The sequence below is a fragment of the Lethenteron reissneri genome, chromosome 26 (genome assembly GCF_015708825.2).
Source record: "Lethenteron reissneri isolate LAM-NWPU_2019-01 chromosome 26, ASM1570882v1, whole genome shotgun sequence".
In the NCBI taxonomy this organism is placed as follows: Eukaryota; Metazoa; Chordata; class Hyperoartia; order Petromyzontiformes; family Petromyzontidae; genus Lethenteron; species Lethenteron reissneri.
The window spans coordinates 17,326,173-17,345,027 of NC_083804.1; the positions used below are offsets into that span (position 1 = coordinate 17,326,173).

General features: G+C 40.6%; 1 protein-coding gene across 14 annotated transcripts in view; it reads left to right on the forward strand.

Annotated features, from left to right (window-relative positions):
• Positions 1-18,855, forward strand: part of ZMYND8 (zinc finger MYND-type containing 8) — a 60,573-nt gene that overhangs the window by 20,756 nt on the left and 20,962 nt on the right. For all 14 annotated transcript variants that reach the window (XM_061560271.1, XM_061560272.1, XM_061560269.1 and 11 more), the window contains 6 exons: positions 6,032-6,240; positions 6,404-6,610; positions 10,099-10,212; positions 14,347-14,439; positions 16,725-16,812; positions 18,242-18,297. In XM_061560271.1, coding sequence (XP_061416255.1) covers positions 6,032-6,240; positions 6,404-6,610; positions 10,099-10,212; positions 14,347-14,439; positions 16,725-16,812; positions 18,242-18,297 — 767 coding nt within the window. The remainder of the gene's footprint in view (positions 1-6,031; positions 6,241-6,403; positions 6,611-10,098; positions 10,213-14,346; positions 14,440-16,724; positions 16,813-18,241; positions 18,298-18,855) is intronic.

Below are 18,855 nucleotides of genomic sequence, written 5' to 3' on the forward strand. Positions count from 1 at the left end.
AGTGCCCACTATAACAGGCTGTCGCCACGAAAATGAACGCATTTCGCATGCACATTGACCGTCTGCTTTGTTTGTAGGGTTGTTTTTATCGTCTTGCGTCGCCTTTTAAGGATTACTTATCGCATCGGTTAAGCAAATCAGTATCGCGTGTGCTGTATTACGGAAGTGCGCTATATTCTTCAGACAGGTGCAATGGTTGTTGATGGAAATACAGCCATTTCAACATTGACAGTTTAATAATATTACGAGAGTATGTGCAGATGAAGGCAGTGAATGTGCACAAAAATTGGTATGGCACTAACCTATGGGGCGAGGGGGGGTGTCTCTACCACAGTGGTGTTTTTTTTACATATAGTCATGGTTGAAAATATAGTAACTGGCGTAACGTTAACAAGTTAAGCCCATTTTAGATGTGTCTTGTCTTTCATTGTACAACAATACAATTGGTTATATCTTTTTATCCAGAATAATTGTCTTCATGCATTCACGACGGCATTAACGTATACTACAGTAGTGCTTTTTAACATCCCTATTTGTAACTTTGAACAAAGAACCTTGGCCCGATTGATGTATTTCCGGATGTTCTTTGACCGCTTTAATGTGTGGAAGCATGCCAATTTTTCCTTGACCAAACACAAGGGCAAATTGATGAAGGCGATAAGTTTTGGCCATTTTATCAACGTAAGAATCTGGCCCTATTTCTGGTGTGCAGTATTATAGTAATAGGCACTCTATAGAGATGTGTTATTAGCTTTAGTTTGTGCAAGAATAGGCGATAACCTGTTTAGTAAATAAATGCATCACATTACAGAACGGTATATTATTATGATTGTAGGGGAGCGGTTGTGCTGTGGTTAGCGCACTTTGCTATTAACCCAGCCGCCTGAGTTTGATATCCAGTCATGGCTAACGCCAATGGCGATCGATATCACCAACCCACACTGACCACCATGAAATATGATCAAACAAGCCCCATATGACCAATACGGAGGGAGGCCTTCATCCAGCAGTGGATTGACAAAGGGCTGTAAATTATTTTATTATAATTGGAAGCTTGTGAGTGGTTGACTAACCTAATGATAATTCTTTGGGCAGATTTTTCAATAACACTCCCTTTTAATATACATAGTACTATAATAGGCATTGAAGCATTGGATTCAAACTGATTCACTTTGTCTTCTGCACTGCTGCCAACACAATCCCATAATTGTTTGCCTTAATTTTTCTGGGTGAGTTGAAAAATATTAAAATTTCGGAATGTACATTCCAACAGAATGGTAAAGAAAACTATAAAAGTAGCTTTTCACATCTTGCATCGAGGCCCTTGTCGTCACCTGATCCAGTACCAAAATCAGAGGTCTCCCCACACCTGGCGAACACAAATGGTAAAGGTTGCAACATAGATGCTTCTCCATTTCATGGCCAAAATATACAGCCAAACTTCCACAAGCTAACACTTTCACACATCTGTCTTTAATGTGCAATTTCCAAAATAGTCCAGTAATTTGACTAATAAATGCAACATGAAAGTAGAGCAAATGTGTTTACTGTATTCTGTGTGGGGGAAATGGTTACTTTTGGAATTTGTTTATATTTTCCTAAATCAGAAACTAGGGAGACAGCTTTTTGCAGTTTATTCAACAGGGTTTTACATAAAAAAAAGTTGTAATTAAATACATTAAAGCAATTCATATTCTTGTTTCTTTCGGTAAAGTCACGTAGATAGAAAACAAAAACTAAGAGCAAAAAACCCACGACGTTTCGATCACAACACAAGCGGTCTTCTTCAGGTGGAGAGAAAAGGGAAGAAGACCGCGTGTGTTGCGATGGAAACATCGTGGGTTTTTTGCTTTTGATTGTTATGTTCTATCTACGTGACTTTACCGAAAGAACCAAGAATATGAATTCCTGCAGTCACGAAAGTTTTAAGTCGATCTTAAAGCAATTCCTTAAGTATGTGCTGTGAGAAAGGAGGCTGAGAAAGGCATCACAGCGTCACATTTAATGTGTGATATTGCTCAGTGGTCGTGAACTTTTTGCATGAGTCGCCTGTCCTCAGCCTGAGATGGCATTCTGGTGACAGTGTCCTTGTAGAATAATAATAGCAAGATAAAAAAACAGATTTGTTTTGCAGGTTGACAGGAAGTCACCGTGGGGGAGGGGGGAGGTTTAAAAGGGAAAAAAATAGCTGAGACCCGGATTTACACAATCGTTCGATTATAAAATTGTCTCGCCAGTGTCCTTCATCCATGTGTTGCTAGCACCAGGAGGGAAAACAAGCAGACATACTGCTAATTGATTCAGTACAATAGTGTACTTGAGTATTGTTTGAGTGCTCGTTTTTGGTCGTCTCATCCCCTAACGTTCTGCTAATTTCTTGAATCCTATTGAAATGATTGGGTCGAGTACATTGTTTAAATATTTCAATTAATTAGACAATCACTGTCCTTTCTATACCTTGGCCTTAGCAACCATTACCAGTCATTAGTTGCGTGATTTCTGCTCTTGTGCTTTTGACAGTGTTATGATGGCGCCTTATGCTAATGCATCGATTAACTTTGCTGGATATCCGCCTTCTAATAAAAGCTAATTTCCTTGTCTGATGGGAGTACTGTAATGCTTATTAAAAACTTCCGTTTACTGGAAGGACAATGCAGTTTGCAATGTAATGGTGTCATATCTCAGGGGAGCAAATTTAAGTTCAGCTCGCTAGCCTTTGTATTGTTTGCTCCATAAGCATGAATGTAACAATTCTATATAGTTTGTCTAAATCGTGGATAATATATTTTCAATATTATTCATTGACTGTATCTTGAGCTTAATCTGAAATAGATTCAAAAGCACAAAATATAGGCATCATTGAATAAATTCTTCATTATCTTTGCACTGAAAACAACCACTGTACTGAAAATTATCTGCAACTGAAGCCCCTATAATCTTGCAGAAGCGAATTGGTATTGTACAAGGACATTTTAAGGGTGGAACATTTTTCGTTTAATGGTATAGTAACCCACGGTGTTGTTGCGTTGCCTCGACTTGGAGATTTAGCAGAAATCATTGGCAGAGCCAAAAAGACATCTGCAGAGCTGCCTCATATTTCATATCATGTTGCTGTCACCATATTGGGTTGCTATCACCGGCCAATACATTCTTTATTAATGCTTCTTTGTATCAATACTGTGCCGTTTTATGTTTTGTATGGTACAAGTACTGTCTTGTACACAAATCTTGCCCATCGCGGATTGGACCATTCACGCCAAATTTATTGAGGTACAGATCACCGATTGTGCCTCTGTGGCTTGACCGTTGGTGGTTGACCGCAATATTCCTGTACAGTACGCATCGTAAAGAAGTGCTGCAGTTTTAACTGCACTGCTTGTTATGATGCTGCAGAGGAAGAAGACACGCCATTGAGTCACCATCTTGTCTCCCAAGTGGCCCATCGTGGGTCCCAGTTCTCGTGCAGCGAGATTTTTTTATTTACTTTTTCAGTGCCCTTGTGGGTTATTTTTCAATGGCTCCAAAAAGGAAATTGTGGGAGTGAATCCTATCATTAATCATAGTAAGTCATTTTATTTTTAGTTTGAAAAGTATTCCAATTCAACGCTGCTCAAAGTGTCTTGAGACTCAGGCTTTCCTCAAATTAAAGTCATTGATTATAGACCAAGGAAAACGTGGCAATTGTGCACGAGGAAAGATTAAAAACACATGAACAACATCGGTAATATGGAACTGCTTTTTCATCCTTTTTCAATCCGCTGCTGGACTAAAATGAGCACTCGGCTGTCACTTGGCACTTTTATAAATTAGACAGCGGTGTAAATTCCACATTCTTCTTACTTGGGCTAGTCACCAAAAATCACATGTATACATGTATTTGCCAGAGGGCTTAGCTCCCAACCAGAATTTAAAAGCAGTACCATGTGAATAAAAGTCATGCAGCAGTACCACACACCAAGATAATAGTACAGAACTGCAATTGTTGTTACCAATCCATGGTTGTGTACACCACACTAGAGTATGCGGTATTTGTTGAGTGCATGAAAGTAGGGGCATTCTGATGAATACTCAATGCTGTCCCCTGCCAAAGGGTAGATGACCATGGTGCTAACGCCATGGTCGTGGGGGTGACGTATCTGTTTGGAATGTTTGGACCCTGCTGTACAGTTGCGTGTGGCTGGTTTCCTTCATGAGCCAAAGGCACTGTTGAAAAAAATAGGGCAAGGAGGGTGAAACTGTTTAATCCTGCCAAGAAAATCTTGCTGAGCTCCTGAAAATTAACAAGCGGCCATTTGACTTCCTCACAGATTACATTTGGCCAGTTGGTGCAAGCTGTGAGGTTTATATTGGAGTATTTTATTGTATGGCTGCATAAGTATGATTTATTTGTATTTTGTGCTAGTCTAGAATTTATACATTGAAAAGTTTCTATTGTGTTGACAAAAGTGCTCCGTGGTTTGTATGTATGTATGTGGAATTTATTTCGCACCATATGTAGTAAACCGTGCTTAAAGTCGTACAGCACAAAGACAATGCACTATCAGAGTATTGAGAGCTTGGGTTGAGCATCTACATCATGGGACCTCCAGTACCAAAATATGAGAAAAGGTTTTTCCCCTTTTATCTGGTAGCAAAACAGGTGTTAAGTTGTTAAAACACCAAACTGAAACCTTTTACAAGGAATCATGTCTGCATTAACCACAATACTTGTGGTCAATGCAAACAAAAACACTCTGATAATATGTGCATTGTCTTTGAAACTGATTGGTCCACACCAGAGACAGCTTTTTTTTGAGCCTCGTCTCAAATGGTGTTAGACCAGAGGATGCCAAAAGGCGTACAGCAAGGGGAAAAAGGGGAAAAACCTATTCTCATATTTTGGTACTGGCAAAGGAGGTCCCATGATGTAGATGCTCACCCCGAGCTCTCATTACTCTGATAGTGCATTGTATTTGGGCTCTGTCCCTAAATCTTTGTAGGACAAATAGAAAATTAACTTGTGTTATCTGTTCTACAAGAGTAAATGGCAATTAATATGAGTGGAATGATGTATTGATTGATCTATTAATGTAAATTTTTAAGCCTATAAAAAATACACATACATTTGTATGCGAATGAAGCGATGTTTCAGATCACTATAGGTTGTGATGGGTGCACATCACCCCAGCAGCTACCAGAAGCGCTAACATTTATCCCGATGTGAAAAAAACAATCGATTCTTGGATCGAATTGTAACCTACGCAATTCACGAAATTTGGCATGTTGAATCGTTCCTCCCCCAGCAATTAGTGTTGCTGTTTTTAAACTGTTTGTGTGGAAAATCAAAAGTGTGGATGGAAACTTGTTGACACGGGATGAAAAGTGGTCAAGTAGTCCCAAGAGATGAGGAACATGCAGTGAAGAGGCAGGCCGAGTGTAGATTACTCGAGATAGAGTAAAGTGAACTTTGCTTGCCACGGCTGTGATCAACCTATTGTTGGACCTCATGTTACTACGAATTGAGGTGGATAATTTGGTCGTGTTAAAATCCCAGACACCTTCGATGTCGTCCTTTTTCTAGGGCTTGTTCACATGAGTATCACGGAGTGCGAAATGGCTTTGTTATAGATGGACTCACCTTTGCCGCATGAATATGGAATTTTCATCACTGGCCTTGGAGACCTGGTGTTCTACTTAGCTTGAATAGTTACTTTGGTCTGCAGGATGTTAACGAGATGCAATGCATCAGGCAGTGTTCAAGTGTTTGCCCAGGCTCTCCACGTTTTCAATTGGCGTCATTCCTCTGCTTCCACTTGGCCACATTGTCACCAGTCTTTTCTTCCCAGTTCTCACTCGATTTTAAGTTCTCCAGTGTCTTTGTTCGAGGTCAGGAGATGAGTGTCACTACACGGTCGATTGAGCAGGGCACCACTTTGAGTTTTCCTTTAGTCACAGTGATGGGGGATTTTGTTCTAATGTGATGTATCTATGTTGAACTTATTTCGCATCGTACGTAGCCAACTGTGCTAATCAGAGGTGGGGTGGTGTGCAGCCTCAAGCCCACACAACTCGGAGGGGGACATGGTGTTGCTGCACTCCGGGGAGCCAGGCACAGCCGAACGGGTACCGCAGAAGCGCCGGCTTCCGAGCCCTCAGCCTCCGTCCAACGGACACCACGCAACCCGCGATACCTCTCCCGCATCCTCGCCCTCCCCCGGCAAGAAGAAAAAGAGGCCCAACACCCCGCTGGGCAAGGAGCAGGTGGGAGAGGACCCCTGTGTGTGTGCGTGAGGTCATTTTCTGTGTCTTTGTGTGTGTGTGGACTTTGTGTTGTTTTTGGAAATAACTCGTCATCAATACCACAGGTTCCTTGTTCCTCTCGATAATATATTTTCGTGTCTGCTGCCTGTAATTATTTGTTTAGATGCCAGTGGCACGCGGACCGTTCTACCAGCCCTCCTCTGACACGGCGCCGACGGCGCCGCAGGACGGACGCAACGATTTCTACTGTTGGGTTTGCCACCGTGAAGGCCAGGTGCTTTGCTGCGAACTCTGTCCACGTGTCTATCACGCCAAGTGTCTCAAACTCGCCGCGGAGCCTGAGGGAGACTGGTTCTGCCCTGAATGTGAGGTGAGTCATTGTCCGTTTTCAGTATATATAATACAACTGTTTGAGTTTTCAAAATGCCATTCTGATTATCACTCCAGAATAAAAAGTCGTATGGGAAAACCTCGCCTAATGCTCGGGCTATGTTTCTGGGAAAGCTGTGTTTGGGCAAAACCGCGTTCAACAAATAATAGACTTAATGGGAAAATAGGGTTGTTCCTGGTTCTGAAAATTCTCTCCCTATCTCTTTGTTTAGCTAATTTTATGAATTCCTCTCTTGTTATTGTACTAAAAGGATGCCGAGTTGCTCTCCATTTCTTGTGTTTGCACACTTTATTTTTCAATTTCACCTAAAGCCCAACGCTCACCCTTGAAATTGACACTTGAACGTTAACGATTCGTTTTCTAGGCATCCATATGACTGACGTCCTAAACAAGTGGATGGCTCGATGAATGGGGCATTGTGTGAACATTTGCGTTGTGTGAGTGTCGAGTATATATATGTTACATTATCCACATGAGAAAAAAACTTTACTTAAAGCTTTCTTGACTGCAGGAATTCATATTCTTTGGGTCTTTCGGTAAAGTCACGTAGATAGGTACTGTATCTCAATTAAAAAAGAGGAATGACATCGTCATCTTCGAGCCGACAAGGGCAATGCCACGGTCATCATGGACAAAACCACATACAATAACAAAATTCAGGACCTACTTAATGATGGCAGCTATACAAAAATTATAAGAGATCCCACCAACAGCCTCGTTACAAAAAACAACAATATCACTGATTCGACTTCTTTAATCGAACAAACCAAGCGGTTTTCCTTAAAACCCTCTGCTGCTAGACCACCCAGATTGTATGGCTTACCAAACATCTATAAAGAAGGTACACCCCTTCGTTTTATCGTCTCCACCATTGACTCACTCGCATACAAACTCGCCCAATTTCTGTCTGAGACCTTACAACCAATCACTGGTAAGCCCGCCTCAGCTGTACTTAACTCGGCTCACTTGGTATCGTTAATTAAGGACATCTCACTATCTCCAGGTGATTTGCTCGTTAGTTTCGATGTGGTCTCTTTGTTTACCAAAGTTCCTGTGCCTGACACCATTGCAATCATTGAAGATTTGGTCCAACAAGAACTGAATGCTGATGTACCGGCCCTGGTGAGACACTGCCTCACCAACACTTACTTCACGTGGAATGGAACATTCTACAAACAAGTTGAAGGCACCCCAATGGGTTCTCCCTTATCTCCGGTTGTCGCCAATGTTTCATGGAAAGATTTGAGACAGACGCCATTCAGGCATCCACTCTACGTTCATCCCTGTGGAAGAGGTACATAGATGATACGTTCTTCATCTGGTCATATGGCCGACCAGCTCTGAACCAATTCCTCAACCACATCAATTCCATACACCTAGCCAACAAATTCACCATGGAGGTGGAAAAGGATGGCAAGTTACCATTCCTGGATGTTTTAATCGAAAAGAGACCAGATGGCTTAATGGGCCACTGTCTACAGGAAAGCGACCCATACTGATGCTTACCTCAAACCTGACTCCCACCACCATCCATCCCAGAAGAATTGCCTCATCAAAACTCGACACCATAGAGATTGATGTATCTCCTACCATCACCGAGCCAGTGAACTGGAACACGTACAACAAGCTCTCAAGACGAATTGATATTCAGACTTCACAATCTGTAAAGCTATCACCCCAACCGTTGGGAAAGAACCATCTGAGGACCCAATCAAAACCATCACCTTGCCATACATAGGGGTCACCAAAAAGATTTTCAAAATTATGAGCAAACAAGGTACAGGTTTGATTTAACAGTGTCAAATTTGTGATCTGATCCCATCTGTGAAGGATGTGATCCCTGACATGCAATACCCCGGCGTCTACAAACTAAGCTGTGTCTGCGGCAATAGTTACAATGGGGAAACTAAGTGACATGTCTCGGACCGTGTTCGTGAGCATAAGGCAGATCTGAAACACGGTAGGACCAATACTTCGGCCGTGGCTGATCATTGTTTTAATGCGGTTGGCTCACACGAAATTGATTTCTCTAAGACGAAGGTACTTTGCAAGCCCACTGACTATCAACACTGATGAATTCATGAAGCCATCCATATATTTAGACAGACAATTTCAACCGAGAGGATAGGTACAAACTCGGAAATCTCTGGAAGGACGTTATCAACCAGTTTAAGTCATAACTGGCTGTAATGTTTCCATTTTAGTACTGTCCTTTGCGCACCAGTCTTTTAATCCCTCACATTAACATAACCTTCTCCGCTCAATATGCCGAGGCCCACCGTTTTTTAATCCCTCACATTAACATAAGCTCCTCCGCTCGTACTCCCCCAGGGTTCTTGTGCCCCGCCCACTCCGTTCTGACACTTGGGCTACGCCCATTTTAAACCTTTATAAACAGTTTACCTTTAGAGGCTAACCCCCATTTTTTTCTCCACCTGATGACGACCGCTTGTGTTGCGATCAAAACGTAGTAGTTGTATTATTTTTTTACCTATCTATGTGACTTTACTGAAAAACCCAAAGAATGAGAAAAAAAGTTACACAAAAAAGCATACGTGGTAAATAAATTATTCTTAGTCAATTCATCCACACCACAGCACCTTTGAACGAATGCAGCACTCACGTCTCGCAAGCCTGTCTAACAACTATCATAGCAACGTTAATTGGTGTATCGCTGAAACATCACCGCCATGTTCTGGAAAACAGACCTCTTAAAGTAAACCAGGTATAGCCGAAACATGTGTTCAATAAAACCACGTTCAGTGAGGTTTTCCTGTACAACAATCCAAAATCTACAAGCACAAAAATCTGTTTACCAAGTTGATTGCTTTTTTTAAATGTACATGATCTGACCTGGAGAGTGGGGGCAGTATTGTTTTTTTTAAAGGTTAACATTGAATGCCAACGCATGAGATTTACCTGTTGTATGTATGTTGAACTTCATTCGCACTGCGTAGCCAACCGTGCTGTTCACATAGAGGTCACTTGGGTTGCCAGTTGGTAATCTTTACTTGGAAATTAACTCTGGACACGGGGTGGGGAGAGGTGGCATTCTATTCCTAACTTGAGAACCAAAATGCGTCATAGAAAGGTTTGGAAGGCCCTTTGTTTATATCCCTGTCAGGGGTTGACTCAGTACATCGTGTTCCTCCATGTTACTCAAGTGCATGCTCGACCACGTTGTGAGAGTTTGCCATTGATTTTTTCTTTGTAATGATTATCCCTTGCTATAGAAACATGGAATTTCCACCTCTGGCTGAGGGTATTCATTGGAGATGTGCCAGCCAGTGTTTGTTTTGTGCAACTTCGTAAATAGTTATATCGTGTATCTTGCCAAATGATAGTATGCTTGATCATTAATTGACTTATATTTTCTTTTGTTCATTTACATACCTTCCTTCAAACCACCATGTCTGCAAGACATTCTGAGTTTAATGTTATCTTTGATTCTGTCTCGTCCGTTGCAGAAAGTAACAGTGGCAGAGTGCATAGAGACGCAGAGCAAAGCGATGTCCATGCTCACAACGGACCAGCTCAGCTACCTGCTCAAGTTTGCCCTGCAGAGGATGAAACACACAGGGGTGAGTACCATCCATAAAAGGCCATCATATTGCACTCGGGAAATGTTTCAATAATCAACGTTGACATTCGTGACCTGCAATGGTTGCAACACAATTTTCTGTTGCATAGCGTGTAGTTGACCAATTGGACAAATATTATCTCTCCTATTGTAGGCAACCAAGATGTACACTTTCAATCAAATCGGAGGTCACATGACTACGCAAGGTAGTGTGCTGTTGAGCAGTAATTCATGAAACAATTTTTAACTAACTGTTTTCATTTGCTCGACAGAACTCTTCGACTGTGCTATTGCCATTGTTTGTACAGGACATGCATTGCAGTGACAATTTCCAACAACGATTGCGCTAAAATGTCCCAAAAGTGTCATGGCCTTCAGTCTCGTTCCATGTGCTGTGCTGGGCCAATTAATGTGAGAACCGCAGTGTTGGGTGATTGTTTAGCAGCCAGGCAGGCAGGGGGCATGAGAAGAGGAATGTGCGTTGTGTGGCTTCTCCACAACATGATGTGTAAGCGAATTGTAGCCACTGAACTCACGATGACTCGGCTGGATTTTTATTTTATTAAATAAAGTCCGTTTTACAATAGGGCAGTCCTCGACTTGCACACGGGTTCCTTTCCTGAAACCCGTTCGTAAGTCGAACGGTTCGTAAGTCGGAACACAATGTATTGTATTTAAATGCATACACGGTCAGGGAAGCATTGTTTAACTCAAATAAAAATCAAAATTGTACATTTGCATGTAATACTGTAATAAATACTGTGTAGTCAAAACATAAATAAAGTAACATTAATAAAAAAAATCAGTTTTATTTTCACAACTTGAGTCCTAATGCTGGCTTGCTTGTCGGAAGGGCGTAATGAGTCCCCACAATTGTGCGCACACAAACAATAATGACAACGATCCCCCGATATCCTTAACAGGTTGTTGGGTCAAGTGCTGTTAGCGAGCAGCGCTTATGAGGGCTGGCACGGCACACAAAGGGGTGGGTGGCCAGCACTATGCTCGGCTGCCTTTGACTCCCCAGTTGTGATGTTTACACACCCCAACAGGTACTTTTGCGGCCTCCTGGAATGCTCTTCCGATATTAGGAAGCCACTGGAGCTATTCACTTTTAAATCTAGATTTAAAACGAATTTCTTTTGGACTGATTTTTTGTGTTTATTTAGTTGTCCTTCCCCTGCACCTCCGATTAGTGTGGTTGGTGACGTACATTGCGAAAGAAGATCTTTTGAGGCTGAGTTGATCTAGGGGAGGCCCAGGACCCATTCAGATAATCGTCACTGGTGTTGGTCGTGAGTGAGAATTGAATTCAGGTCGCCGGGTTGATAGCAGTGCTAACCATTGCACTACTACTTGCATTTTCAAGTATGTTAAGACTACAACTATCTCGTAGAAGCTGGTTCGTAAGTGCGGATGTTCGTAAGTCGGGTGTTCATAAATCGAGGACTGTCCATAAGTACTGGGGATGCAACGATTCACCTCATCACCACCAATGCGATTTGATGAATTGTCAATTCGGTCATGATGCAGTTCAAGACTCTAATCTTGTTTTGTCTTGCTGTCTTGTACTGCCTGTTTGTGTTGTCTCTTGTTTGTTCTGTCTTGTTCAATGTGCTCATGTAAGCACTATACCAATTCATTTGCATCGTTTGTAAATCACTTTTCTTTATATGCACTATTTTATGCATGCATCATTAACGTATATAAAATGCTTACAATGAAAAGCATTTTCCAATGCTACTGTATTTTAAAACATTGGAAATCTGCACAACTGTATGAAATACGTCTGTGTGTAAGATGGTAATTGTGATAGTTCAGAATTGAATATTTGAAACACTACTTTGCAAGCAATCCTCACCTCTTCATACTCTTAACTATTGCAAAATGTGTTCGGGTGCATGCATACATAATGACGCGTCCAAGGCTGTAACTGGTAAAAAGAAACTAAGTGTGTTTTACTTGAATTTTTCCCAAAAATAACTTTGATTTGCAAATACAGCACAGGGGGCAGGTGTTATTCTCTTATTTTAAAGCAGGAATAACATGCATTGTCACTCCAGAGTGCATTAAGTTGACAGGGTAATCTTTTATATTGCGTTGAGCGAAACTTGGCCATTGCCATGCAAGGATAGCATTGTGTGCAAGCATTTAGGGGCTTACTGTGTATTTGGCCTGACAGGGTCGTAATCACTCATCCCATTTACTTGTTAATGTTTAACGTGTAATGTTTTTTTTACACGAGCAGGTCATTTTATGCTGCTGTCTTCAACGAAATGAAAAGCTGACTATAAATTAACTACTGGCTGTCATTGTGAAACTGTCTGCTTGCTCCCGCTATAAGCCAGTTGTGTAACGATTTCCGTTTATCCCCCAGTGCTTCAATAAATTGTATTGATTCAGGGTCACAATTCGACTCAACAATTGAGTCTTTCGTGTATTGATTTCACGGTCTTGTTTCTATAGTTGCTTGATTTGTCTATGTTGCTTGCCTGGTTTTGTGTTGTAATACTACAAATGTATCACTAGCATGTGCTTTTTATGTTATTTGAGTAAATTATGAACCAATCGATAGATGCACGTATTGCAATCTCAAAATCAGTCTAATCAAAGAATTGTTGCACGTTGAGTGAAGACTGACTAAATTAACAACCGTCTGTGGTCGTACTGTCGGGCAGTCTCTGCTAGTGATATGAAAGCTGTGAGCAGGTTATTATTCCACCGTCGAGATAATGGTCCAGATTGTCATCTTGACAACATCTGTAAAACATTTCCTTGGCCGTTGGAAACAAGGGCACGTTTTCACCAAAGTCATAAAGAAAATGAACATTTGCCAACAACACGTAAATTATGGCCCATTGTCATGTAAACACAACTGGTCATCGCCAACATTTTGGAGTACTTTGACTAATTAAGTTTTAGGAAAATGCTTTTAGGCTAAGCTGTATAAATCTACACTTATAGTAAGGGATGTTTTTCGTTGAGCACATTCTAATTGTAATATACCTTATAAGAGCCGAAGCTGACATGAGTGTGGTTAAATAATGTGTATATATACATAATGACCTGAAAGCCTTAATGTGGGATACAGGTACCCCTCAATTTACGAATGTTCGGTTCCACGAAAGTCTCGTTGACACAATTGACAAATTATGGACACTTTTTGATTAACGAAATCGAATTTCTGCGTTAACGAAATTTCATACGGCCACGTGCCATGACATCAAGTAAGAAGCGCCGGGAGGCTCCTTCATCCATCTGTGACAGTGTCAACGGTATGCCTGCAGTGCAACAGTACCGCCTCCAAATCGTCTCTCTAGTCATTCCAACGTGCAGGTCTTTTGTGAGTTGCCTGAAAAGGGTATTTCCAATTAATTATTCAACCTTTTTTTGTATTGTGAAAAGTGATATAGGTGTCTATTTTTAGGTTAGGAGTTAAGTTGGAATGACTTTCCGAAACGCGTCCCTAATTTATAGTATTAATGGGAATAGCTGTTCCCATGAATACATTTCATTTTACGTAATTTTTTTAAAACGCACCCCTTTTGTACCGTAAATCGCGGGATACCTGTATTTTGTTTTAAGATTGTAGACAGCGGGGTACTGTAATGTTTATGGTGGTTTAATTTACAAATTTGCAGCATCTTTATACGATCACTGGAAAGCGCACAATTCCTTCATTGCATTTTTAAAATTGTACTTTTAGCTTTATCTGACCCTGCTGTTTGAGTGCCCCACTCGGTTATATAGTTGCACGTTAGATCCTTGGTTGTGTATCGACTTAGTTTGGAATCTCTTCATGGGTCAGTACATTTTGTATTTGTTGGAAGTCAACAGTGGTATCTTATTTGAGAGATACATTTCCCACCATGGGAACTTGGAATTTCCACCACTGGTTCAGGGCCACTGAAAAAAATTGCTCCACTCCTTTCCTCAAACAAATTATTTAGTGATGCTGCCTTGGCAGTGGTGCATGAGAGCAATTCAACATCACATATGTCTTTTTCTCATTTGATCAAGGAAGATGCTTTGGCCTTGAGCTTTTGTGACCTTACGCCTGGGAAGATTCGGCTGTATTCTTATGTTATTAACAAGTGTTATGTCATCACTTTTGTGTCATATGTTCTATGAACAGACGGAGCCATTTCAGAAACCCGTCTCTCTGGAGCAGCATCCTGACTACACGGAGTATATCTTCAACCCCATGGATCTGAGCACGCTGGAACGGGTGAGGCAGAGTGTTTGAGCCGACCCTCCATTATTCATAGCTCCTTTGAAACACTGCGGGGTGTGGCAGTATTTTCACGTCAGGAATGTAATGGCAACAGCCCTACAGCTGCCAACCTGTTCTACTAAACAAACAAAATAAATTCCGTGCTTACATTTGTATAAAGTCAATGCTGGTGGATTAATGTTTGGAGGTTAATTCCCATAGGGAGGTTCACTGTTAAACTTGCAATGTCGTTGTTTTTTTTGTCATCGACACACTTTTCTTTAGAACAGATTTTTGTGTTTAGTGTGTTGACCTTCCCTCACACTTGATTAGTACGGTTGGCTAAGTAAGGGTCTACATAAGTTCAATCTAATACACTTAATATTTGTTAATTGACTCCTATGCGTTGGCTGATTGTGACCTGTGCCCTTTTTTGTTCTTGGGCTGGTTGAAAAACATCGTCAAAATCGATGTAAATAGAATGGCAGAATAACATTGTTTTGCTGATTCATGACTTCCTACAACTTGAGGTGATGACGCATGAAACTGATTAAATTTTGCCCCCCATTGCGTTATTTGAAGGCAGGTTCTAGTTGGTATTTTTCCATGTTTTGTGCTTAACATAATTTAAAGAAAAAATTAATTGATATTTGGTGTGTCTTTGTTTCTTTAGCCACAATTTAGCTGAAAGTTAATTCATCATTATTTGTGGGAACTCTGTTTCGCATGCGCGGTGGTATTTGTTCTTTGTTATTGTTTCTGCATCGTGAACTTAACATTTAATAAACACTTAATTTCAGTCACTTTAAAGTAATGTTGGAATCTCCAAATCAAAATAAAATATGCTAAGAATGTTTCGTGACCACCGTTCTAGATGCATTATCGCCATTGTCATATAGTGGTGCTCAATCATTTATCATTTTCACATCCAGTTATCTCCCATCTTCCAACTTTTTATTCACCAAGCTTGTGTGTGAAGATAATTGGTTGGGGGTGGGAACCATACTATCATTATCAGTAGGGTGCTGGATTGCGATATTTAGCCACTTCCCTTGATGAGTGTTGGACATGTGTGAGAAAACCTAAATATCCCGATAAAACCATGCAAATGAGGGAATAACTCAAAGCTCTGCAAATATAAATTCAAGAATCCAATGTTTTATTGCCATCTTCTGCCCACCTTACAGCCCTAGCCTAAAACACATTGTATTCCCAGGGTGAGTCCTATTCAACAACTCCTAACCTGTTCCTAGCTTTGACTAACTTCTTAGGTTTGACTAGATCAGATTGCAAGGTAACTTGGTCACCAAAGTTCTGTGTTTGGTGATGTCCAGTAAGGCGAATTATTTCCAGGCAGGTGTAGAGTTGCGCTTTGTTTATATTTAGTGTGCAACGCATGAAATTCTAATTTCCAGCTCGTTTGGTGCCACAGTGTGGCGATAGATATTGACCACTGTGCAGTGTCAGCAGGTGTGTGCTGATGTTGGAGATGTCGTTTTATGTCCCAGTAGCACATATTCAAGCAGGTTTCTATTTGTGTCTTTACGTGCAATAATGTTTTTTTCAGTTGAATCCCCTAGCTGAATAAATGCTCTGCTAATGGACTGGCTTTTACAGACATGTTATTTTTTTACAATCTATTTCATTACAAAGTAATTTTTGCAGTATGCATTGAAGAGATACATTTTTACTGTGTATACCTTCATCAACAGTGTTTCTTACAAAGTTAATCTGAATGTGCACCCGGGCGGCATGGTGTTACTTATCATCTGGGTGTTTAGCCAGGTGGTGGTGGCGTTGACACGCCTGTAATCCAACACTGGAGGCGAGGATTGGTGGGATCACACATGTTGTAAAACTCCCTTTCCGTGGGTTTCGAGGTGCCATATGCTGGCTCGGCAGGAAAATGCAGTATAGAAAGTGGAGTAATGGCCATCTGTAAACATCTGTAAGGGGATCTATTGTTGCCCGTGTGCAAGTGTGGGTTTCTTCCAGGCACTCTGGTTTCCTCCCACACGTATTAACATCAATTTACTGAACACATCTTCAAATGAGACCCCAACGTCACAAGACCCTACTGTAAAATAATCCTAAAACTCGGTGTGGCTTTTTTGGATAAATGAATACAATTTAAAATTAAGTTATGAACATTGTTTCATGGATGCTGTGGAATTTAAACCGGAATATGGCAAAATAACACAACTGTCATGTTAAATCGGATGCTTATTTTGAGCCATTCCTTTGCTTATGTGTTGAAGATATGAATTCCACATTAAGATGGAATTGATTTCTTTTTACAGAACATAAAAAAGAAAATATATGGCTGCACGGAAGCATTCCTTGCAGATTGCAAATGGATCCTTCATAACTGCATCATCTATAATGGAGGTAAGTGTACAAGGCCTAACGTGCAAAGGAACTTGCGACCCCTATAAAGTAATGGCATCACTGGCATGTTGTAAAGTATTAAATAAGTGCACCAACGCAATCCATTAGAACCATATTAGCAAAACATCCTGCAATATAATTATACACCGTTCAGGTTTGTAAATGAGTATATATTTCCAAACTTGCTCTTTTACGGTGGTTTTCTTTCCTTTGTAAACAGAACGCTTGGTGGGGGCACACACTGTAACCCGTGCTTGAGTACACTTTCATTTGCGATAAGCGAGTGGTCCTGATAAGCCTGGTGTGTGTGGATGCCTTCCAAGTGGTAGTCTCTGGATAATCTGTGTATGTGTGGAAGGAAACTGTAGATTAGTGTTGGCCACAGACTTGGTGGTTATTATGTAATCTATTACAATAGTGCCACGTAGATCGTACACATTTACAGCTCATATTGGTCGTCAATGATAAAAGCTTCCAAATATAATCAGTTATTTTTAAATACAAGTACAATGTACTGCAGATTTAAACACATCAGTTAGTAAATACATTTTTAACATTTCTAGATTGCCAACAGTGACTGTATTGTTGCAGAACTAGCTTATCTATGACAAGTACACACAAAGATAAGCCTTCAATGGAGTGTTGCTTTGACTATACACTATTTTTTACATTTTGCATTGGACACAACAGCACAGGTCTCAGTGTTAACATGGATGTATGTGCTCAAACGTGCTTAAAGTATCTATTTCGATTTAAAGCTTTCGGGACTGCAGGGATTTATCTTCTTGGTTCTTTGGGTAAATTCATGTAGAAGGGAAATAATAAAAATAAACATAAAATAAAAACAGTGTTTTATTATTTCCCTTCTACGTGACTGAAAGAACCAAGAAGGGAAAGTATCAAGTGAAGGCTGCTGCTACATATGGGATGTGGCATAGCCCATTAGCAATGCCACTATTTTGGAGAGGTTCGCTGTTGTAATCCTGCTGCTGCTCTGTTCAATACTGTAAAGTTTCACAGTGGCCATTAAAAATCATGTGCCGGTGTCATGGTCCAAATTTGGCAAAAAAAATGTGAAGTTATCCGCAAATGACTCAATTGGAATCTAGGTGAGCAATCGTCACCCGTGACTATATTAACTTGGCAGGACCGTTCGGAAAACTAATCACGAGGCTTTTGGTGAGGCTTTCCTGGGTAAGCAAACCTAATAATAAATATGTAATAACATATTTCAGGACATTAGTGGTCTCAAAACTGGAATTGAGAACCATTTGAATGTTTAATGAACAAAGCAAAATAATAATTGGGAGTCATTGGCTGCATATTGCTATTGCAGGGAAGTTTTATGTCTTTGTATGTCCAAGGACACAATTTCTGTTTTCACATATTAATGGGCATTTCAAGTGACAATTGAATTCTTATTTTTCAGCCAATCATAAGCTGACCACCACTGCAAAAATGATCATCAAAATCTGTGAACACGAGGTGAGGCTGGAGTCTCAAGGATATCAACCACTTACACAGCATTTGGGTTCTAAAAATGCCTGAAATCCCTCGTGTTTAACTCCTTTGAAACTGAATGTGTCCACAAACATGTGATTTTCTTTTTACTGTATACTAGAACGTGATTGAAATATGCTGCAGTATTTACACGTATTATCAAACATGCTTAATAGGCATGCACTGATTCATTGATTGATTTGTGGTGCTTTAACTCTCGGTACACGCATATAACTGTGCATATTAGAATTGGTTTTAGAGTTCATGAAAACTGCAACCGATACATTTAGACCAGTGGTTCTTAACCTGGGTTCGATCGAACCCCAGGGGTTCGGTGACTCAGTCTCAGGGGTTCGGCGGAGGTTAAGACACACACCCGACTCATATGATTGTGCACCAGTAAAACATATACCTATGTTTTGAATTATAAAAAAATCATATTTTATTTTTCCAATTAAGAAGGGTTCGGTGAATGCGCATATGAAACCGCTGGGGTTCAGTACCTCCAAAAAGGTTAAGAACCACTGATTTAGACTGTGAGGG